The 24006-nt window shown below is 32.8% G+C and overlaps 1 protein-coding gene across 2 annotated transcripts; it reads left to right on the top strand.

Moving 5' to 3' along the window:
• Window positions 1-2496: 2496 nt before the first annotated feature.
• Window positions 2497-19973, top strand: LOC112737373 (structural maintenance of chromosomes protein 6B). Of its 2 annotated transcripts, XM_025787249.3 has the most exons (28): window positions 2497-2794; window positions 3057-3162; window positions 4300-4433; window positions 5366-5421; window positions 5866-5952; window positions 6026-6346; window positions 7211-7330; window positions 7424-7558; window positions 8105-8181; window positions 8267-8342; window positions 8955-9029; window positions 9188-9292; window positions 9859-10028; window positions 10144-10246; window positions 11381-11493; window positions 12671-12872; window positions 13872-14003; window positions 14725-14839; window positions 14941-15026; window positions 15111-15206; window positions 16861-17006; window positions 17115-17217; window positions 17891-17970; window positions 18085-18163; window positions 18492-18549; window positions 19213-19310; window positions 19422-19516; window positions 19626-19973. In XM_025787249.3, the coding sequence occupies exons 1-28, from the start codon at window positions 2614-2616 to the stop codon at window positions 19681-19683; spliced, it is 3207 nt and encodes a 1068-aa protein (XP_025643034.1). In that variant the 5' UTR covers window positions 2497-2613; the 3' UTR covers window positions 19684-19973. The 2 variants fall into 2 exon arrangements, with proteins under 2 accessions (XP_025643034.1, XP_072067375.1); XM_072211274.1 differs by lacking the exons at window positions 9859-10028; window positions 10144-10246.
• The last annotated feature ends 4033 nt before the right edge of the window (window positions 19974-24006 follow it).

Genomic DNA, 24006 nt, shown 5'->3' with positions numbered 1-24006 from the left:
AATTGCATCATGAAGACAAAGCTAAATTAGGAATTTGATTTTTTCCGGTAACAACCATATCCATAATCAATTTCCATGCTCATCCCAACCGAACTTGTACTTACTTAACCACGTGTAACCACTGTCGGAAGAATACAACTTTGAAGTTGAAAAAGACCAACTCCAACCCACTATGTCGCTAGCATCCTAGCTCGGATTAAAGGCGTCAAGGCGTTGCTTGAAGTTATCAGATAGCAGGATAGCAACATCAGTCAAATTCCAAGTACCATCTCTTCAGAGGTCGCTAATATATAACATTGTATCCGATACGTGCACATAATTCAGTTGTCAAACTAAAAAGACTGTTGAAGTGAGCCAATATTCCATGAATAATCCCCCCTAAGAGCTTTGGATGCTTTATAAATACTCTTCCAAGTGTGAGAATCCTTCATCATATTAGACAAGAAGAATTGTTTCAAATTCTTATTGATTTAGCTATCAAAAGTTGCATCCAAAAGGACAATGTAAAAATTGCCAAATTAGCTTGCCTAAAAGAGTTAAGTTAGCACAAGCTGGATCTCTAACCCCCCAAACTCCAAATTTTTTGGGAGTTACCACAGTTTTCAAATGGGTAAGCTCATGTCCCTTCCATTCACTTGGCCCTTCTAAAGAAAATGACGCGTCAAGGAGAAAATCTTGTTCATTGCCTAGCTGAGAAAATAGGAGACTTGCATTTGGTAGATTGGAAGAGATAAAACAATAGAATTAATTAGACAAAGTCTACCGACTCAGTTTAAGAGTTTGTCCTTCCAATTTGTTAGTCTGAGAGTGAGAAATGAATAGAAGATATCCTAGTAAAGATTTCTTTCCTTCTAGAATTCACATTTTTTGAGCAAATGGCTTTGGATTTGTCAAAATTAACTTTTATTTCGGAGGTTTTGCAGAAATTAGAGAAAGTGTTCATGACATTCTGCACTTAAGATTTTCTAGCTTTACAAAATAAAAATAAATCATCGGCAAACATTAAGGGTGTGTGTGGTTGGAGGAATTATAAAATAATTCCTAGGAATTTTAAGATGGGAATATCATATTCTCATATTTGGTTCAAAGTTTGAAAAGCTATTCCTAAGCAAGTTTGATTTCAGGAAATCAAAATATCATCATTTCAATTCCCATCTTCCCTTTGGGTATCTTTGATTCTCATGAGAATAGAATTTTTGTAACAATGTAGTACTTGAACCACACACACCCTTAGTGATGATCTTGGGCCTCCTTTTGAGACTGCTGCTAACACCCAAATCCCACCCTTAACTTGACTAGAAATATAAGAAACAAGATATTCTATGCAAAGAACAAATAAAATAGAGAGATATAAGATCATCTTATCTGAAATCTCTTTGGAAGGTAAAATTATCTAATTTACTGACATTTTAGAAAATGGACAAAAAACAAATTTTTACACACTCCATCATAACCCTAATGATAAAACTCGGAAACCCAAAGCTATTGAGAGTATGCAAAAAATTTCCAATCCACTATGTTATAGGCCCTTTTCAAATTAATCTTAAAAGTAAGAGTACTTTTTTGAGATTTAGTTTGTTTTATAAAATACAAGATTTCTTGTGCAACAATGACGTTATTAGGAGTACTTCGACTTGAAATAAAGTCTTGCCATAAAGGGCTAAATTTCAGATAAAAAAAGACACATCCTGTTTACAAGAATTTTTATAAAAAATAGTGATACTGTGATAGCCTTATAAATAACATTGTTTGAGACTAATTAGTTAAAAATTTTTCGTCAAGAATGGAGTGTCAAAATAATTATTACTTATACTGATTATTAAGCATTATTATTTGCTTCAAATTGTCATTTTTATCGATTGTTTTAGGGATGAGATCAATCAAACTGAAGAAAAAAAAACACACACACACACACACAAATAAACTAAAGAAAAATTGAGATGTAATAGGCCAAGTTCAGCAAAATAATTTATGTATAAGACAGTATACACCATACTAAGAATGTTAGGTAAAAAATATACTTATGGGGATAAAAAGTATTATTAGACTAATTTCTGAGACTTAAATAACTTACTTATCTATTCTTTTATTTTATCTATCGATATTTTATCTTTTATTATATAAAAATAATACTAAAAAAATAAACAAATTTTTTTTCTTAAAATGTCTTTTATTATAATATATAGCTTATAAATATATATTCTTTTGCCATTTCGAATATTCGAATTCAAATCTTTTGATTAAAATATTAAATATTTATTATTATAACTATTATACATATTTAATTTATAAAAAAAGTATATTAATAGAAAGTAGAAACTGCCTATTAATTGTAGGGTTTAAAATTAGAGGGCTAAATTGGTCATTACTCATTAAATGTTTAATCAATTAATCCTTTTATTTCTCTTTTACCTGCGTGACATCACAGCTTGCTTCACACGTCTTCACTCCAGTGGCACAATTGTAAATTACCATTTCGCGCCATTAATCCATTCGTTTCTTGACTTTTTTTTTTCTCAATCGTGTTCGGTTTCTTTCAATTCGGACTCACTTCACCCCTGCTCTCTCTCTGTGCTAGGGTTAGGGCTCAAAGACAGCGAATATTATTCCAGAATGGAAGAAGGGATGGGAGAATCCACGACTAGGGTTTGCCCTTCTAATCTTCGGTATGAGCAGCAACCGCAGCACACTGCGGGTACCATCAAGAAGATTCGACTGGAGAACTTCATGTGCCATGAAAACTTCGAGATGGAGTTCGTAAACGCCGTCAATTTCGTACTTGGTCAAAACGGAAGTCAGTTTGTGTTTTCCTTTTGTTTCTTTCCTTGGATTAGTTTTTGTTTGTTATTGCTTTTGATGGTTTCACAATATTCCTTCGGAAACATAGTTTGGCGAAATTTACGTGCTTTATTATGTATCTTTGAGTTTTCTTTTAGTGACATTTTTAGGAGCAAGTGGTTGGGAATTCTATGTAGTCAAACAGTGGATATAATTATTTGCAATTGTTGTGTAACGAGTTATTGTTGTTTGTTTGGTTTTGGTATTACTATTTCCAGGTGGTAAGAGTGCCATCCTAACAGCATTGTGTGTTGCATTTGGTAGTCGAGCTAAAAAGACCGATAGGGCAAACCATTTGAAGGATCTCATTAAAAAGGGTTGCAGGTAGATGTGACAAACTATTTCTCTCTATTACTTTTACTAGGTGGTGTCAGTGAGGGCTGCTAGCGGTGCAATGCCAATTTTTTTTTTTACTTATCCTGGGGCTTTCAAATGAATATGGTATCCGAAATCAATAATTTAGTTTTAGAGGGAGCTTTGGATTGGAGTTCGAAAGGGATTTTCAAGAACGTTTTCCTCCTTACCCAGAGAATGGGAGGCAAAACAAAAGTACAGAAAATATGGAAACAACCTAAAAGGATCAATATTCCGGATGCTGCTATCCAATGTAGAAGATAAAACCAACTTAAGAAATTGGGTTATCCTAGTGATAATCAACATTTTCTGTATTTATAGTTATTTGCATCTGCTGGGCGAAAAAAATTCTAAAGAAGCTTATGCTATGGCTAGAACAGGATATCTTGTTTCTGTAGCCTGCCCTTTGTCAAGTATGGGTGGACATAGTTTGGTTTGATAACAAGTACTAAACTAAACTACCCTAAACCAGGTTACAAGTTTAGAGATTTTGAACCAAACTAATCTTAGAAATCCCTGATCAGGCACTGAACCAGATTGAAATCTGGTGAACTGGCTTTAAACCAGTTAACAGTTCAGTTCGTCATTTGGCTTATACACACAACCAAAACCAAACATGATTCAAACTGAATGTATAAGTGAAGGTCCATTCCAAAATTATAGATCTCCAATGTGCACTTAAATGAAGTTGAACATGAACATGGGAGCTTTCATAGTCCTTCCCTTTTATGTTGTTTATTCAGACGAAATTTAACTCGCTCTTGTGGTGGATGTTTCGGTGGCAGTGGCATGAGAACTTTTTGATTCTTTCTATTATTCTCTGTCTGTCTTATCCTTGAGGTTCCAAGGAATAAGGGAAAGTAGTAACTAGTAACGCATAACGTAAAACAACAGGTTCGCATTTTGAAGCCATTTCAATAAACCGGTTTTTCTAACAAGGTTTCAATTTGTTTGGTTATGGCTTATTTGGTGAACTAATTTGTTTTATTTCATTCAAAGAAATAACTTTTCAACTTAACAGCTCAATACAATGTCTGGGAGATTTGTTAATGTAATTTGCGAATGTCATTTCTTTACGTAGTTCTTTATTTTATTGTTTCTTTGTAGCAATGCTGTCATCCATGTTGAAATTCAAAATGAAGGAGAAGATGCGTTTAAGCCTGAAATATATGGTGACGTTATCATTGTTGAACGTAGGATATCCGTATCTGCAAACTCCATTATATTAAAAGATCACCAAGGTGTGTTTCATGTTTTTTTAACATTTTGTTTGTTAGGTATGAAAACCATTCACGTGCCTAGCTAACAACATTCTAAGCTTTTGGTAGAAATGTTTTCATGACATAGTATTAGATCTTCTAAAAGGGTCTAGAGTTTGATCCTTGTTGCCCTTATTTTGCTAAATAAAAATCGAATTTTAGCACAACGTAAAATGGGCCTGTGTTTTCTCCTCGCCTTAAAACCAAAAATAGGATTTTGTGTTAGAGGTTGTGTTAGATATGGAAATTATTTATATGCTTGTATCTAATAGTTTAAGCTTTTGGGAGAGATGGTTTGTTACTACGTAACATATGTACAACTCTTTTGGATAATAGAATAGTTTTATGACATTTGCTTTACTAGTTAAAACACTGAAATTGTGGAATGGAGTGTCTATGAATTCTTTATACTTTGGTACTTCCCATCACTCTTTAGTATAATCTTACGGCCAAGATCACTGTTGGGCTTGGGTACACAGATGAGTCGGTTCTAAAGGGTGTCTGAAGAGATATTTAACAAATTCTTGTTATTGCATTTTAACTTGCGTAAAAAATGACGATAGTTGAATTTGCTTCCAATCATGTTTCCATATTAAGATAATTATTTTTGTAATTTGAATTTGATATAAACATTTTATTTATGGGTGTACCGTGTATGTCATTTTTTTTTTAAATTTTATTTTTTAAATTCCCGCCATTTTCTAATTGAACTTTTCTTTTAATTTTTGTTGGTCATGATTTGTAGTCTTATTCATTTTTGAGAATTTAACTAATTCAATATGATTCAGCATGGTTTTAATAGTTGTGAATTTAGTGTTGCAGTCATTAGCAACCTTTTGGAAAAACCTTTCTACAAATGGTTGTCAATGATGCTATAATTCATTATTGTGATCTATATCCTGATCTTTTGACAGGAAAGAGAGTGGGCCATCGGATAGCGGATCTCCGGGAAATGGTTGAGCATTTTAATGTAAGATTTCTCATTTATTATAGAGGTTTTTCAAATATAGTATCTCTTATTGCTGGAAGGTCCGAGGTCTCAGTATTTTGGGCGAAGAAAACTATCTTGGATTTCCACTTTGTTGCTGTGTTCTAATGACTATAGCATAGTAAATTCATGATAGTATCAATGCTGCTATATATGGTTTCTATATTTTCTTTAAGTCGGTGGTTATGTGGACGGTGGAAGAACTAAACTACTCGTGACTTTAGTAATTAATTAATAATGATAATTTTGTTTGGAATTTCTTTAATTGAGTTCATTGGATGATGTCTCTGCTGTATATATTTTAAAATGTAAGGGTTCCTGTTACTTTGTTGACATACTAGCTAAAATTTCTTAAACATTGGTGTGGTGTTGTTCCCCCCTCCAACATTGAAGTTTTCTCAATGATTCAATCTTCTTATTTTTCAGATTGATGTGGATAATCCGTGTGTAATTATGAGTCAAGACAAAAGCAGAGAATTTTTGCATTCTGGGAACGATAAAGATAAATTTAAGGTTATCACTGCATTTTGATATAATGTTTTTTAATATGCTTACGCAAAATCTGTGCTCATACTTTATCTAATAGTTTTTTTACAAGGCCACACTCCTACAGCAAGTCAATGATCTCTTGGAAAACATTTCTAAAGAAATAGGTGTCGCACATGGCATAGTTAAAGACTTAGAGGGTTCAATAAAGCCTGTTGAGAAGGAGCTTAAGGAGCTGCAAGACAAAATCAAAGCTATGGAACATATTGAACAAATGTCTGTAGACATTCAAAAGTTAAAGAAGAAACTTGCATGGTCTTGGGTTTATGATGTGGATAAGAATCTTCAGGCACAAAGTGCAAAGATAGATAAGCTAAAGAACCGGATACCTGCCTGCCAAGCTAAGATTGATCAACAATTGGTATGTAAGCTTATATGTTTGTCTCCTAGTGACGTTTTGATTTGCCAATTAATATAATTTGGAGTTGTGTTTGTGGTTCAAGAATAATACATTCTAATTTTGTACTGTATTTCAAATGTGAAGGAAGTTATGTATGGTAGACAATGAAAACTAGGGTATTTCATTGGGTTTGTCTTCATAATTCTGAGGCTTGCCAGAACTGGTAGTACCCTTCAGAATGGTGGCTAAACTCTGGATTGTTTCAAATGGTAAATTGTGAGTGCATTATGGGAATGAATTCAAAGAATGTTCTAGTCTTGCTATATTTATGATTAGTTACAGTATTGTAACTAAGCATTTCTAGTAAAAAGCTATTTGTGAAATAGCTTTTTGCCACAATCATGATTGAGAAAGTTAACGTGAAATTCCATTATGAAGCATTGTATATACGAGTCTATGTTTATGATAAACCCTTACTTTTTAGTTCTCATTTTTGCTTGAATGTGTTAGTCTTGCTCCTTTGTTTGCGTATAAATAATTAAATACTTATTTTGGAGGATTCCTTATTCTTCCCCATGTTGCACTGGGACCTTTTTTTCTCTAAAAAAAACTTTACTCACTTTTCTATAGTAGTAGTTAATATGTCTTCATGATGCAACTGCTTTTAAACTCCCATGATGTTTGAGTGGCAGAGTACAAATCATTCTTCCTTATTTTGGTCTTTCAGCCAATTTGAGGTCACTGCAGATATTTTTCTTGTATGTCAGCTAGGAAGATGTTTTTGTTCTTCAGCTAGCAATGATTTGGAGAATTTACTGGCATTTTGTTGTTTTTATTCCTTCTAGTTAATTTAAAATTAGATTGGGATTTTAATTCCTTTTGCAGAATGATATTGAAAGATTGAAGGAAGGCATCTCTGAGAAGAAGGACGTAATTGCAATTATGATGGAAGAGTATACACAACTTAATCAAATTATTGCTGATCAAAATCAGCCTTTGTCCTTGGTATGTTGGAAGTGGGATACTTTCTTTTTTTTCTATGTCTATTTTATGTTGTAGTAGGTATCATGTCTATTTTATGCATCTCCCCAATTTTAGGCTAGAAAAGAAGCTCTTGAACTTGAGCATGACTGCAATTCCAAAACTAGCAAAGTACAGAAGATGTTACAGCGACTTAAAAAACTTGAACAAGAAGTGCAGGATCTTCATGAGCAGCATGTGAAAAATACTCAGGTATCCATGTTTATGGATATAATGATAGTTAATTGTTTCTTGATGTTTTTTCAATTTTATTTTCTCAAGTTGTAAAATATGCTTATTTTATTCACCTAGTGGAACATTTTTTTGGTTCAGTAAATCACTGATTCTTTTGGAATTCATTTTAACTTCTTGAAACTAAATTTTGGATACAAGAGTTCCTAGAATGAGTATCTGTATTTTTCTAAAAGATGAGGTCTTCCTGTGATTTTGTTTACTTGAATGATCAAAAAAATTATGCTGTATTTTCAGTTAGTGCATTGTTGAAGGATTCTTGAATGTTTTCAACTCAAACAACTTGTTAGTTACTCCTTCTCTTCCCCAGCCCCCCGCCCCTCTTTTTTTTTCAATGCTCATACATGTATCTATAATGTTTTGTGTGCTCCGTTTTTCTTTGGTTGTGTGTGCTGTTTTCTGATCATTCATGTCATCAATTTGAAATGACTAATTGTTGATTACAGTGCCATGACATCCCTTTTTTTTTTGTAATCACCAATTCTATTGTTTATCATAATAATGCAGGCTGAAAAATCTGACTTGGAGGAGAAACTTAAGGGTCTCCAACATGAGGTTCATGCTGCTGAGCTAGACTGGGGAAGGTTAAGCTTTAATTGTGATATTTCATATTTGTGTTTTACCTGGATTTGAGGAACTTTTCTCCCTTATAATTTGTTATTGATCCAGGTTAAAGGAGGAAGAGACTAAGTTAATGAACAACATAAATTTGCAAAATGAAGAAATTAAGACAATTGTTTATAAGGTGTGGTGATTTTGAACACTTTTCATCTATGGTTGTGATTCATCTGTTATTGATGTTTACAAGCTAAGATTATTTGTTCCAAATATGCTATTCTTGGGTTGGTTGTCTTGTAAACAAATTTTTATTTGTGGTTTCCCTTTTGTTTAATTTGATGAAATTTTGAAAATTGTTACAGTTTCTTCCCCATAAAATGCAAAATGAATGGAGAAAAAGTATCTCAGACTCCTTTATAAAAGGGGGATATAAGAAACTATGAAAATCACATAGGGATCAAGTATCCTACCTCCATTTTATTGCAGAGAGATAGAGGGAGATGTGAATCATAGGATTTTGTCAACATTTACTTTTTAATTACCACTAGATGTCCTTTTGTTCCAAAGTCTTGTGATAAATGCAATATTTATTTGTATATGGGAACTATTGATACGTTCTAGATTTAAAAGTTCAAATTTTGACGACTAATTGCTGAAAATGTTCATGATATTTCTGAGTTTTTGCTTATGCAAATTGTCATAGTTTATTATTCATTTGACAGGTCTTCTGTTCTTTAATTTCTCTTTTTTTTAAAGCTTTGCATGTCACTTTTTGGTAAAACATGTGTGCTTTTTCTAGATCCAAGATCATGAAAACAATTGTAATGAAATCTCCAAGCAAATCCGCGACTATGAACAGAAACAAGGCAATAAGGTATGACACATCCTGTGTTTGCTGAGGCTCGAATTAACAATGAAGGTTTTCATTTGTTTGTTCATCCTGTGTATGTTCAAGATAGATCTAACATACTAAAAAGCATAGCAATTTATATTAAAATTTACTGACTTTGACAATGTTATTTTTGGAAACAGATTGCAGGTTTTGGAGGACAAAGAGTAATACATCTGATATATTTAGTTGAGAAAAATCATCAAAGGTTTAAGATGCCACCGATTGGTCCAATTGGTGTCCATTTGGTAATACAGTTTGTGATGCTTTCTTGTTATCTGTTAGACACTGTTCATCTTGTATTTGTAGGCTTGTGTTGTGCATTTTGACGCTTGAGGGGTTAAATCAAATTGTTTATCAGCCATTGTCATTCCTCCTTAAAAGAAGACATTAACGACTATGCTTTGATAATTATATAATATAATATTTTTAACTGATCTGAAGTTTTCTATATCAAATCTTATTTAGGATGGCTTAATTGTGGGATTTATTTGTTGGATATACAAAGGAATAAGATAGCTCTGTTCACCAGATTGTTCTCTTGGTTTTCTTGCTGTTAGCAGGAATCCTGTTCTAATAACTGCCTTTTCTTCTAATGTTTCACTTACTAAGTTACTAGGCTTCGCTAGTTAAATTGTCATGGGTGTGAGATCCTTTCCCTTAACACCTTCTATCCCTGACTTTTTCTGTTGATCTAATCACATATCAAGTTTAAATCCTAGCTTTGTCAGTTTAACTGCATTAGGAAATTACTTGACTGTCCCACTAACCATACCAAATTATTATTACACGGTCTTGATTTATGGTTTAACAGAATTTACTTGATGCTAAAAAATGGGCTGCTACTGTTGAACATGCCATCGGGGGATTGCTCAATTCCTTTATAGTAACTGATCATAAGGATTTTCTTCTTCTGAAACAATTGGCGAAGGAAGCAAACTATAGGAACCTTCAAATTATTATTTATGATTTTTCAATACCGAGGTAACTTAATTGCTTCTTGTCTGTTAGCATGCTCTGTTGCTCTTTTTTGTTTATATAAGTCTGGTTTCTCGTGTGATCTTGTGTCTAACTGCGATCATGTCTGCTTTTGGTGTAGGTTAAAAATACCACAGCACATGCTTCCTGAGACAAATCATCCATCAACACTTTCCCTTTTACAATCTGAGAACGACACTGTGATTAATGTCTTAGTGGATCTAGTAATTAACAAAATCCTTGCTTGTGCTTTAGTTAGTATCTTAATGTTTTCTTTTTGCTGAAGAACCTTTTCAAGATCATGTTTTCCTTCTTCTTTTCCCCAATTTATCAAAACCTGATGGGATTTTTTGTCCCTCTAGCTATTAATCAATAACTATCAACTTTGATGTTGGGTCCTGAGGGATCAATACCTGAAAAAGAGCTCCACATTGGTGGAGCAACACTGAAAAAGAGTGTTATAAGGCAGCCGGCCAAACTGAAAGGGCTACCTGCGGAGGGTTTTGATCACCAGTGGCCAAGTAAAATGCCACTGGGTGAATTGCCATAGAGTGGAGCTGTTGGGATGCTTTGTTATGAGTTTCGAGATGGTCAATACTTAAAAAAGGATCCCATGTCGAGTGGAAGGTGAAAAAAAAAGGGGGGGGGGGTTGTCAAGACTTGAAAAAAGAGTCTTATAAGGCCTTGGGCTCTCCCATCATAATTGCTAGTGTATGGTAATGGTTCTGCCATGGTCTTGTAACTCATACATTTCATAACTTTTTCCATTTTCCTCCAGCTCTTAATCAATCACTATTAGCTTTGATTATTCTAGGATATTAATTTGTAATTTGATTTGTTCTCAAATTGTTTTATATCTGTTCCATTATGGAATTCTTTGCTCGACATTTCCATTTAGTGCTGGGTTTGGCCCCGGTCCATAGACCTGTGTCTATTGGCTAGCTTTTGGAGTAGAAAAGATGCTAAATTCTTGTCACCATTCTATGCAACTATTTGTCATATTTGGTAGGAGCAGAGTTCTTGTCTCTTGTGTTCATTTATGTGGATGAGCAGCTCCTTTAGATGATTACAGGTGCTTAGCTTGTAGTTGGTAGAGCCAATGGTATTTTTATATGGGGTTTCTTTGAAAGAAATGTTGGCAGATCACGTTGCTTAATTCATATTTTCTATTTTATTTGGTCGGGGTTTCTTATCATCCTAACTTTTTTTACCTTACTGATTTTTTTTCTTTTTAACAATATCAATTAGTCATTTTGTCTGCTAATCTAGTGATTGCTTTTGTCACTCTCAGTAGAAACAAAACCACAAATAAGAATGTCTCTTCCCTGTCTTTTATAATGTTTTTATTGCCTTGCTAGGGAAATGTTGAGAGACAAGTACTCGTGAAGGATTATGATACTGGCAAAGTGGTTGCTTTTAATCAAAAGCCTCGGAATCTGAAAGAGATCTACACAGCAGATGGCAAGAAAATGTAAGTCCAGTGCTACTTTATATTGCCATCCCTGCATCCCATCTTCACATAATGTTTTATAACTGCAAACAGATAATTTGTTATTGCCAGAGATCCATCCTAAATGTCACACCTTTTACCAAGTTACACAGTAATGTCAAATATCACGAAGTTCCTGTTTTTCACTGTCAGGATTATTAGTTACTTTGGAGCTAGTTGTTATAAAGGTAAATGGGATTAGTTAGGTGTTGTTGATCATTTTGAGAATTGAGTCTTGGAGTGGACCTCATTTTTCCAGACGGTATTGGGGTTTGTTTTCACCCGAATTCTGGGGTTCGTGGTACTTACCAATTCAATAAACATTCCTTTTCGACATTTGATTATTTGAACATTTCTGGTCTTGTCTAGTGACTGGACTAGATAACAAGTAGAATTGGTTTAAATAGTAGTGCTAGACTTGTAATGGGATTATGTAGAAAGTTAATGAAAGTTTCCCTTTCTTGATTTATATGTCTGTAATTCTCCATCTTAGTGATAGTGTTATTCTTTCTCAATTACATACTATGATGTACTGGCATACAAACACATTGATTTCAAATTTTTGCTAGTCACAGACATAACTTGATATTTTATTCACATTGAACTGCAAACTAACAATTTCAATTTTTTTATGTTCTTTTTAAACATACAAAGCATTTTAGATAATTTGTTTTAATAATCAATAATACATAATCTTCTAAAAAAATATATGCTAAAGATAAGATTGGACATAAGGTTTTATTAATCAACGAACATAAGGTTGGACATACTAACATGTGGTCATGTATAAGTGAGTCCCGCCATGTTTTTCTAATATTTCGTTCCGACATAGTTACACACATATGTTGTATTAGTGTTAAAGTGTCTGTAATCTGTCTAACATGTGGACATAGCAACTCAACAAAGTGTTTTTGCTTCATAAATTGCATACACACTTCCATACATTCACTATAATTCCAACCGGACTAATAATTCTGTTTACATGTACATTTGGATACCAACTGCTATTTATTCACCCCATTTCCAACTTATTTTTATTGATTTGCTGCATTTTGTTTTGTAATGGAACATGGCTCACGCTTTTTGAAATTTCTACTATATGCTCATGTCTTGAATCCCTAAATTTGGAACTGTGCTGTCTGAAATAAGTTATCTTTAGGTTTTGTCGAGGTGGTGTGGAGACTACTCTTCCACTAAAGGGGAAGGGACCCGGCCGTTTATGTAGTTCTTTTGAAGATCATATTAAGGATCTTCGAAGTAAGGCATCTGATGAACAAAATGCAGCTAATGAGGGTAAAAGTAGAAAACGACAGGCAGAGATCAAACTTCGGGAACTAGAATCAAATCTTACATCTGTAAAGGCAAGACATTGCATATATTTTGTACTATTGTTGTCTTTTTTATTTTATTTTTGCCTCCAAAATATTTATGCATAGCTACATTGTTCTTTGCTATATTTTATGTTGGTTTCATTTATTTGTTGGATGTCCACTTTTTTTTTTTTTATTAATTTCTCACGGTATCCCCAAGTCTGACAGGCCAATGATTAATCTGTCATGGATCTGAGTTTCATTTAAGGGTTTGTCACTGACCAATTGTTTGTTGCATGTACAAGGCGGGATTTAGACTTCCCGACACTTCTTTAAGCGGACGAGTGAATTAACCACATGAACCAACCCAAGTTGACTATGCTAAATGTCCCACTTTGAACAACTATTAGGTCAAAATGCATCTTTTTTTATATAGACAACGGAAAAGGTTCTTTTAAATGCATCTTTTTTTATATAGACAACGGAAAAGGTTCTTTCAATATCCAGCATTTGGTTGGTTCAAGTTGTTTGATATTTGTTTTCCTTATGCAAAGTAATAGAGAACTAAAAAAACAGTGAATGAAGTAAAGAGAAGAGAGGAGAAATTACTCTTAATTGTATATTATGAATCTGAAGTCCTCAATTGAGTGACTTACCTGTTTAGACACAAGAGAGTGGTACCTTGTTGGGGAAGCTACTCTAAGGGTAGTTTGGACCTTTCATTGTTAAGTTAGCTACAGCTGTCATCTTAGCTGTTCTTTATTATGTTGTTATCAAGAGAACAACATAATCTAGTAACTGATGAGAAAGCAGAAATCCCTGGTTCTTACAAGCCTAAAGGGAACATGTCTTCATAATAGTAGCATCGCTTATTTAGATCTTATTAAATGTATATGATATTTAAAAACGAAATGCTAAAAGTAGTTTTATAATGCCTTGAGAAAAATAATCACCGACTTATATTTGCTTCATTTCAATATATCCTGTCGCTACTGGTCCATGCTTCATCTGTTACCTTATATTTTAATTTGTTTTTTTTTTTTCTTTCAGAGGCATTGTGAAAATGTTGGACGAAGTTTATCTTCTAAGAAGCTAGCTTTGGAGGAGGCAATGCATCAGCATGCTGCTGAAAATAGCTCAATTCCTTCCTCATCTGTTGAGGAGCTTGATGTAGAAATCACAGTATGTTTACTATTATCCATCTTTTAACAATGAAATTCTACTTGTTCTAAGTAGTGTTAACAGTTGGGGAAGGCATACTCGTTACTGGAAGGTTTAGTGCAGACTCAAGCCTCTTGCTCTTGCCCTATTAGTCTGTTAATAAGAAGGAACAGGGGAAAAAAAACTGTTAAAAAACCCAAGAGATGCACAGGCCAAGGCCCTCTGATGATATTATTATTAGCAAATAACCAATTTATTATGTATGAGAGCATACTCAACCCTATCGCGCAAATAAGGAAAGAACTGAGTTGTTGAGGATATTTGATTATTTGTGTCATTGCCTTAAAATTTTGCTGAAAGTGTTGAACATATGAATATCTCAGAGAATGAGGGTGTTGGAATAAATTATTAAAAATACTGATAAATCAACTTGTGAAACTGATAAATATGGCAAGACATCAAAACCATACAATTATATTATCTAAACTAGAATTAGATTGTGTAAAATGTTCATCTTGTTACATTATGTTTTTTTTTGTGCCTTGCACTTGTTTAACTTGTTCTTAATGCACAATTTGATCTTGTTGTATAATGTTTATAATTTTAAACAATTCTTTATTCTATTTCAACACTAGCAAGTTCCAGGGTGGAAAAGGAAAACAAAAGAAGAGAATGGTTTAGTGCTTGATTTGGTGTTTTTGTTTCCAAGTTCAAACAATATTTCGTTTATAATAAACACTAGGAATTCAAGAAGAAATTAGAAGAAGAACAAATATTGTTGGAAGCCCTTCGACAAAGGAAGGATGAAGCATCGGGCAAAGCAAAGGATCTTAAAGTAAAATTTGACAAGCTCCGTGGTATGAATTGTAATAATTGTTTCTTTTATGTGAGTCAGTTATGCTGTTTAAAGTGATAAGATGTTATATGGATAATACTCTTTAAAACATGGCAAATGTAGGGTCAGCAGAGGACAAATTTACTGCGATTGAAAAGGCTGGGAGTCAATGTAGGAAAATTGAAAGTGAACTGGAGTCGGCTGAACAGGTATACATTTTTACTGTTCTTTATTATTGTTTAAAAATTTTGATAATATCTTCATTTGTTTCTTTTTTCCTAAACAAATTTAAGGGAAAGGCTCACTATGAAAATCTCATGGAAAACAAGGTCCTACCTGCTATTAAGAAGGCCGAGGAAGAATATCAGGAGCTTACAAAAATGCGTGAGGTGCATTCTGATTTAGATTTGTAATGCATATCTGTTTCATATTATTTATTTGCCTATATCTTTTTCCTTTGAAAGCATGCAAGTATGTGGATGATGAAGTGGACCATGAATAATAAGATTTTAGCTAGACATAAGCTAACTATTCGAAGAATCAGTTAAAAAATCTCTTGTATCTCCCATAATATAGATAACTTTTCTGCTGGAAGCTGTTAGGCAAGATGATGACCCTTTATTTTTGTTTCTCCATCTTACTTGGAGTTTGTATGGCTTTCTATTTTGAGAAAGTTTTTGACATCAGGAAACCTGAGGATCCATAAGTTTTTGTAGTGAGGTGGTCTTGCATATGTGATAATGAAATCGAGGAGCCATTGATTAGTTCAGAGTGAACTCAGATTTATAGCTATACATAAAGAGTCAACCAAATAACAATAAAAATCCAATTAAGATAAATAGCATTGTTCATACTGCATGATGGTATATTCAAAAAAAATCTTGTACAGCATCAAAAGACGGAGAAGAGAATTATTTCAATGCAAAAGAGAAAGCTAGTCCCATTGTATATTCGACTAGGTGTTAGAAATTACGAATGCATCTTGTAATTTCTTTATTACATCTTATAATATTTTAAATAATCTCATGATACTAAATATTATGATCTCTTTGACCCCATTTGGTAACTATTTTAGGACAGAAAGACACTATTAGACACTATTTAGGGAAGGAGATAGATATAAAGTCTCTGTTCTCAGTTATTCCTTCTCTACTAGCTTTCAACAATCTCAACACAAGGAAACAACCTTGAGAAACCCAATGGACTAATGCCTTGAAGGAGGCTAAGAAAATCCCATGAACTTGTTCAAGGAGAAGAATAAGGTTGTATGCTTGACGTTAATACTTTTCACCATCGCAATAAAAAGGTTCATTTTTAACGGTGCTTTACTAAAAGAAAAAATTGGACGAGTAAACACTCTCGAGAAACTCAATAGACAAAACCCCTGAGAGTCTAGGAAAGCAAACATGTTACATAAAACTTAAGCAGGGAGAGATCTGGCATGATACTTTACACTGCTATGAGATGCAACCTGTGAAGGACATTCTTTTTTTCCTTTTTCTAATAAAATGAATTCATCATGATGAAGAGAAAGAATTAAAGGAGTCAAAATGCTGGACAAAAACATAGATTAGAAAAAACGAGAGATCAATGTAAAAACTACTCCAATATCTCAACATATCAAATCCAAAGGACTTTATCATCCTTATAAGAACCTGTATTGTGGATAGAGGAAAGGTAAATCCATCTTATGTTTCCATCCATGAGCATTTATCCTCAGGCTTCTTGTCCTCTATGGATTAGTTTCTTTATATCATGAAGTGTAAGACATGATCCTTTTCTTTCTAACTTTTGGAAAATTTTGCTTGTATTTTTGCTCCCATTAGTAAATCATAATTCCTTAGTACTTTTCAAAAGCTAGATTGTGTTTGAATTGAAACTTTATCGTGCTTATTACTCTCATGGATGTACACTTGTGAAGAAATCTGCTATCTGAGGTGCTGTGGGTCCTTATGCATTGGGATTACACCATGAACATCATATCATAAAGCAATATTGTAGTACCTACATGTTAGTGATACTATCATTCATTGAAACGTGCAGGAATATGCTAAGAAGGCTTCCATAATTTGCCCCGAGTATGAAATCAATGATTGTGATTCATTAGAAGGTTGTGATATGAAAACCCCAGATCAAATCAGTGCTGAATTAAAAGAACTAAATCAGAAAGTTGAGCATGAGTGCCGAAGGCATGTTGTAATCATTCTTCCCCATGTTATCGTTTTACAGCCGAGCAGAAGCTTCTGGCAAGATCTTTTTATTTTTTCTTTCTTAATCTTTTCTTGTTCCCTCTGTAGGCACTCTGAACCAATTGCTGATCTTAGGATGCTTTATGAGAAAAAACAACGCAAGATTATGAAGAGGCAGAAAGTGTACAAAGCTCTTCGACAAAAGTTGGATGTATGTGCTTTTTCCCTCTTTGTTAACTTAGTTGACAATGTAATATCTTCATTTGTCGACTTTAGTTCTTGAAATTATTCTTTTCTAAAGTTGGATATCTGATTTCAACATAGTGGTAGTATCCAGGGACGGATCTATGTGTCAAGTTTTGGGGGCAAGTGGCCCACTAATATTTAGAAATTTCTTGAGCAGTACATGATAATGATATTTATTTTTTCCCATTATATAATTAAATTTGACCCCATTATATTAAATTATTATGAAAATTATTTATTATCATATTATATAATCTGATAGTCAATTGTTCATCTATTGGGAGCTTGTTTGCCATATCTGGAATAGAGCTTTAATAGCCTTGAGCATGGGTTTGATTGTTGTTTAGACATTGGAACTGGGCAAATAGTTCTATGACATGGATCAAACATGGAATTTTGTCGTTGTCTTTATTATTATTATTATTTCGGTGAAATTCTATGTATCTGTGCATTAATGATAAGTTACAATTAACTTTTTGCAATCTTTGTTTTTCATTTGACACTTATTATCTGTGGTGACTTTATGATTTAAAGTCTTTCATGTAGGAATGATTTTAATATTTTATTGCATGCATCTTTCTGGTGACTTTGCTATTTAACATCTTTCATAGAGGAATAAGTTGTGTGTTTCATGGCAGGCATGCCAGAGAGCCTTAGAGATACGAGGGAAGAAGTTTAAGAGCAATGCAACTCGCCTGAAGCAGCAGCTTTCTTGGAAGTATAAATTCTTTAACCATACATCATCTTTGTTTCCATGACTTTTCTTTCCACTGCTTCAAGGCATTGTTTGTTATATTTTAACTTGGGCTTCTTGATTCTTCCTCATTATCAGGTTTAATGATCATCTGAGGAAGAAAGGGATCAGCGGACTTATTAAAGTTAATTATGAGGAGAAAACCTTATCTATTGAGGTAAAGTCTGTGTAATATTTTACTACATTCATTTGATTTGTTATACCTTCCTTTACTCCGGTTTCAACAAATTTATGTATGGGTAAACACTAATTGGGCCCTATCAATTTTTGTTTCATACAAATTAGTTTCTTACAAAAAGAAACCGACAAATAGATTCCTGATCTTTTAAAATGTTATAGAAATTAGTCCTTAATGAAAAAAATAAGACGACATTAATTTCTTATCTATTAATTTTTGAAACAATTTATTCATCTTTGGTTTGTACCACTGAAATTTGTTTCTTGGATTTCTGATTTTGTGAAGTTCTTGATTCTTTTGGTTATAGGTTCAAATGCCTCAAGATGCATCTAACAGAGCTGTTCGAGACACCAGGGGGCTTTCAGGTTAGTTGTGTAGGGTCATGATGATTATGCTACAATTGTAGGGTAAATATCTGTTCCATTTTATTATGGACCCCCAATATTAGGATTGCTAGTAATTCCCATTCCCCAAGTAGTGTTACCCCATGAGAATATTTTACTTGTACAGAGAGTAGTGAGAGTGGACTTTTGTCAAAGGGGATTTAATTGTAATTGAGTCAATTGGAGATTTGGGATGGGTTTTGTAACTAACATGAGAGAGAATTTTCAAGGTGGAATGAAGGTGAGGGTAGGGGAGAGATATTGTGAGGAATATCTCAAAATTGGAATCGGTGCTTGGGAAAGCGGCTGGGTCTTTTTAACACCTACCACCTTTATTAGTAATACAAACACGTATTCCTCATCATATTTCCATGTTTCCATCATCTGATACCATGTTCCTAAGTCCTAACAAATTTTGTCCTCCATTCAAAAAGTAGAGGCAGATTGGAAAATGAACAGTTTATCCATAGATTTGTACCTACTACCTACAGTATTATATCTTTTTGTTCAGGAATAAAGGTTAAATATATGTCTACATATAGATACTTGTTACAGTTACATTGTATTTCACATAACGGCAGTGCTTTACACGATGTCTCATTATTAATTTGTGCATGTTTTTATTATCTATTTGCTTATAATTAGGTGGGGAGCGTTCTTTTTCAACTTTGTGCTTTGCATTAGCTCTCCATGAAATGTCAGAATCCCCCTTCAGAGCAATGGACGAATTCGATGTCTTTATGGTATGGATATAGTCTCATCGTTTAGTTACTATTATTATCTCCTTGTATGCTCTAAAATTTAATCGTATTTAGTTCTATATGTTGAATTCGGAATCTGGATTCGGTCTTCAGGATGCAGTAAGCCGAAAAATCAGCTTGGAGACACTGGTTGATTTTTGTGTGGCACAAGGATCCCAATGGCTATTCATCACCCCCCATGATACCAGGTAGTGTTAGGTGTTGTACTTTATAAATATATTGATTGTTGAGCAAAATAAATTAAGCACTCTCAACCTTCTTATGTGTCTAATCTTGTTTGATTAATTAATTGTGCAGCACGGTGAAGCCAGGACCTAAGGTAAAGAAGATGCAAATGCTAGCCCCTCGCTCTTGATCGGTCTAGATGTGCTTGCATTGGATGAAAATGTATATTTTGATTGGAAATCTCACTTATGTGTGAACATCTTGTTCCCAATTCGGGAAATGTTTAATTTTATTATGCTTGGTGTTATATTTTGAATGGTAATTTTAATTATGCAATGTATATAATGAAAGGGTTACGGATAATATGGGAGTGAGAGACTTTTTCACTAAAGCTATTAGGTGTTTATTTTGATATAATGTACTGAGATTATGAAAATGTGGATATATGAGAAAATGATATCCGGACTATATTATGAAAAATCATTAGATGTTCTACTTATCATTGATATATTAATTAATTACAAGTCATTAATGAGTGTTTATAACAAAGTCATTTTAGCGATTGTAACAAATTAATTGAAGAGTAAATTTTCTTGTTTACTCTTGGAACATCTAATAATGTCTCCAGTATTATGTGTATCATTGTTTATTTTTATTTGTTTTTAAAAATATATTATTTTTACACTAAAATGCTTTTATTATAAAAAGACTTGCTTTTAATTCCCAAAATATCTTTTATCACTTTGTAAAAATACAACATATTGTATTAGTTAAATATTGATTGTCTTTTAGAAAAAATATTAATAAAATACTGATTTTCTTGTTAAAATCAAATTAATTAAAAATAAACTAAGATGTCAAATGAATTCATGTGTAAATTATGGCAAAAGTATATAATATGCACTGATTGTTTCTAGTAACAAATTAATAGAAATTTTTTTTTTTTGAAGAAACTAACAAAATTAACAGTTAACGGCTTACATTATCTACTCCTTAACTACTTGAAAAAAAATGAAATAAAACAAGTGCTTTGATGAAAGGGTCAGGTTGGGTTTTTGCTGTCAGCAATTTAATTTTTATGAAATCTTCGTTAGATAATATTGTAGGATTCAATTGAAATATTGTAAACAGTCATAAAATAAAGTGTTTGGTTTGTTAGTTGGTAGGACGAAAGACCCGTGGACCGTGGTAGAGAGAAAACAATAAAATGCTTGAGATATTTAGTTAAATTTGATTAAGTAAAAAAAGTTTGGTCATTGAACATTTCTGATATTTTTGTTTTGTAAAAACGTTTTATGCTTAGATGGGGATACCTTTTCTTTTCCTCAAGTAAAAAACTATAAGTAAGCACCATTGAGTTTGTTTTTAATTCCCTAAAATCTGCAATTCAAGCTTTTTTATGAATAGGTAACTGTTATTGTTTGAATGTGCTGTCCTGATGGATACAAAAATTTCATACCTACTACGTTGCAATCTGTCTAATAAAAAATTGAGAATAGTAGACTAGTAGTTGGTGTGATAGTTTTTATTTAGATCTCAATGCAAAATAGTTTTACATTGCTATTATGGAGTAGATATTATTATTCTTCTAATTTATAATGCTACTATTTTATTATATACTATTCTCAAATTTGCAGAATGAAAATAATTTCTTGTAACATAAAAAGTAAAATACTAAAAATAGATGATAATTTACAAAACTTTTATAAATAATTGAAATTAGTTGAAACTGGAGACTGAAACTTAATATTATGTTTGGTAATCAGAAATTAAAATTAAAATTTTAGTTATAGAATACAAAATTTCGGTCTTTTTAATATTTTTAAAAAATAAAAATAGATGAGATTGAAATTTTTTTGGATAGAGACTAAATTTAGAGAGGGGAGAGAGAAGGAGAAAGAAAGAGAGCCTACCATTGCAGCGTTTGCTTGACAAATAGTGTAGCCCAAACCATTCCTCTTGGTTCTTGTACATTGCATTTGAAGTGCAAGAATTTTTCTATTTGTTTATGAAAAAAGTTGGAAAAGATAAAAGAAAAAAGAAAAAAAAGTATTTAAGTAATTTTGTTTATTTATATATGTTATTTTTAAATTAAAAAGGATACTGAAATATAATTTAGTCTTGTATATTTTGTATTGAATATAATATAAAAATTTAATTTAATATTTATTTTTTAATTTCTGTCAGAAAAATAACTATTTGTATCCATAAATTTTATAAATGTTAATAAAAGTATCCGTCAAATAAAGAAACTAATGTACCAATCAAAAATGGATTCTATATGATAAAGGCACTCAAATTCTATATTTTTGTTCACTTTTTAATAAAATTCTCAAATTAACCCAACCTTTTTATCTTTAAACTCAACTCCGCCACCATCTCTTCTTAAAATCTCAAACTTTAACATCTCTCCATTACTATCACTTTTTTTATTCTCTGTTACTCAACTATTGTCATCACCACCGCCACCATCTTTTCACGCCAACAATAACGATGACAATAACGGCGACAAGGCCTCTAGGTAATCCACTTGTTCCCACACATTGCTGCCACCTCCGACGACACCCACCTCAAGCCCTGCAGCGGCCCCTCAAGTCCGCGCATAGATTACTTCTACCTCGGCACGATGATGAGTTCAAAGCCACCAGATTCAAGCTCCAGTAGCACTATCGGAACTTTGATGGTGCTGCCGTACCGGAAATTGAGTGACCTACCGAAACTGAAACTAATGCCTCCCCTGTCCTGCCATAATTTTCGGCCATGACAGAGTGAAGAAGACAAGGACAAAAAGTATAAGGAGAATCAAGATGAAGAAGAAAAATAGTTCTTTTCTCTGAGAGTCTCTTCTGATAACAAGAATGTCCTCTTTCTCCTGTTATAATTTTTGGAACTAAAGATTCAAGTTCTTGTTCATTGAAGGTTTTTTCTTTGGAGAAACTCGGATGCAGAAGCTTAACTTCAAGAATCTCATCTCATTCTCATTCTTGTTCCTCTCTTGACACCCCATCAGAACCCAATTTCTGAGTCGCAATCGCCGTCTACTTTTTGTTCTTCGTCTTCTTCTCCTAAGACTATAGAGGAGTTGAGAATAGAGAAGGTAGTTAAGGTGGTGGTAAATGAGGGATATGAAAATTTGAGATTTGGAAAAGAATAGATGGTGGTGGAGTTGAGGTTGAAGATAAAAGGTGAGGATAATTTAAAAATTTTATTAAAAATTCAACAAAAATGTAGGATTTGGATATTTTTGTCGTATGGAACCCATCTTTAATGGGTTCAACGTTAATTTTCTTCTTTGATCAGTACTTTTGTCAGCGTTTATAAAATTCATAGATACAAGTGGTTGTTTTTTCATTTATATTTTTTAATCTTAATCCCTTTTTTAAACACGGGCTTAGTTTTGTATTATAAGAGTATTGTTCATACCTTGACCCACAACTTAGTCAGGCCCAAAATGAGTAAAACTCAATCAACACTTTACAGATATTAGTATTCAAATTTTTATTACTATTTACCCGACCTTATAAGAGGTCGGATATAGCGACATAGGTCTAGCCCTACTTATCTAAATAAGTTACTAAGTCCTAAGATATTTCTTATTAATCTAGAAGGGAGATCTCAACAACCTCCCTAACAAAAGAGAACGGTTAGCTATCATCAAAGGTGGAACTACTCCAAAAGGCGGTTATTGATTCTACATATATACCTATAAATATCCTGACATCCTCAGGTATAATTCGAATCCAATTTATTAAAAATCTGCCTAAAACCCATGCTAACTAATAGTCCTGCTACACATCCAAATCTTTTTGACAAGAAATTCCAACCAAGTTGGTCAAAACCCAACAAAAACCACTTTCATTACACGTAGCGTATACACACGCGCGCTTTACTAATGCAAACATATCCTTCTTCGTGTCCGCGTTCCTTCTTCTTCTTCGCGTTCTTCCTTCTTCTTCGTCGCGTTCCTTTTTTTTCTTCATGTGTTTTCTCTCCATCGACGTTCTTTTATTGCTGCTGTTATTGCTGTATTTTTTCTTTTTCTTTTTTTCTTCCTAATAATTTTGTAGCATTTATTTTTCTTTTTTTTCAATTCCTGTTAATAGAGTGAAACAAGAAGAATTATAAGAAAATGAAATAAAAAGAAGAAACAGCAAAATATGAGGAGGAGGAAGAGGAAGAATTTTAAATTATGTAGAACTTATCAAAATAAAAGTACACCAAAAAATTCTAAACAAATACACATAAATATCTTAGTTTTTATATCGAAATTTTGCTACAAAAGCACAAAAATGTCTTCTTTAATGCTGCATTTTTTCTTTTTTTTTTATTTATTTCTTTCTTTTAATTGAATGAATGTAGGTTCATCCTTTTCCTAGTAATTTTGCAGCATTATATATTTCTTCTTCTTCTTTGTTTGATTTTTTTTTGTTTTTAGTCTTATTGAGAAAGTAAAACAAAAAGAAACTTGAAAAGGTAAAACAAGAACGAAAAGATAAATAAAAAGAAACTTGAA

The sequence above is a fragment of the Arachis hypogaea genome, chromosome 13 (assembly GCF_003086295.3).
Source record: "Arachis hypogaea cultivar Tifrunner chromosome 13, arahy.Tifrunner.gnm2.J5K5, whole genome shotgun sequence".
NCBI classification, from domain to species: domain Eukaryota; kingdom Viridiplantae; phylum Streptophyta; class Magnoliopsida; order Fabales; family Fabaceae; genus Arachis; species Arachis hypogaea.
This window is presented reverse-complemented; position numbering and strand designations above follow the sequence as displayed.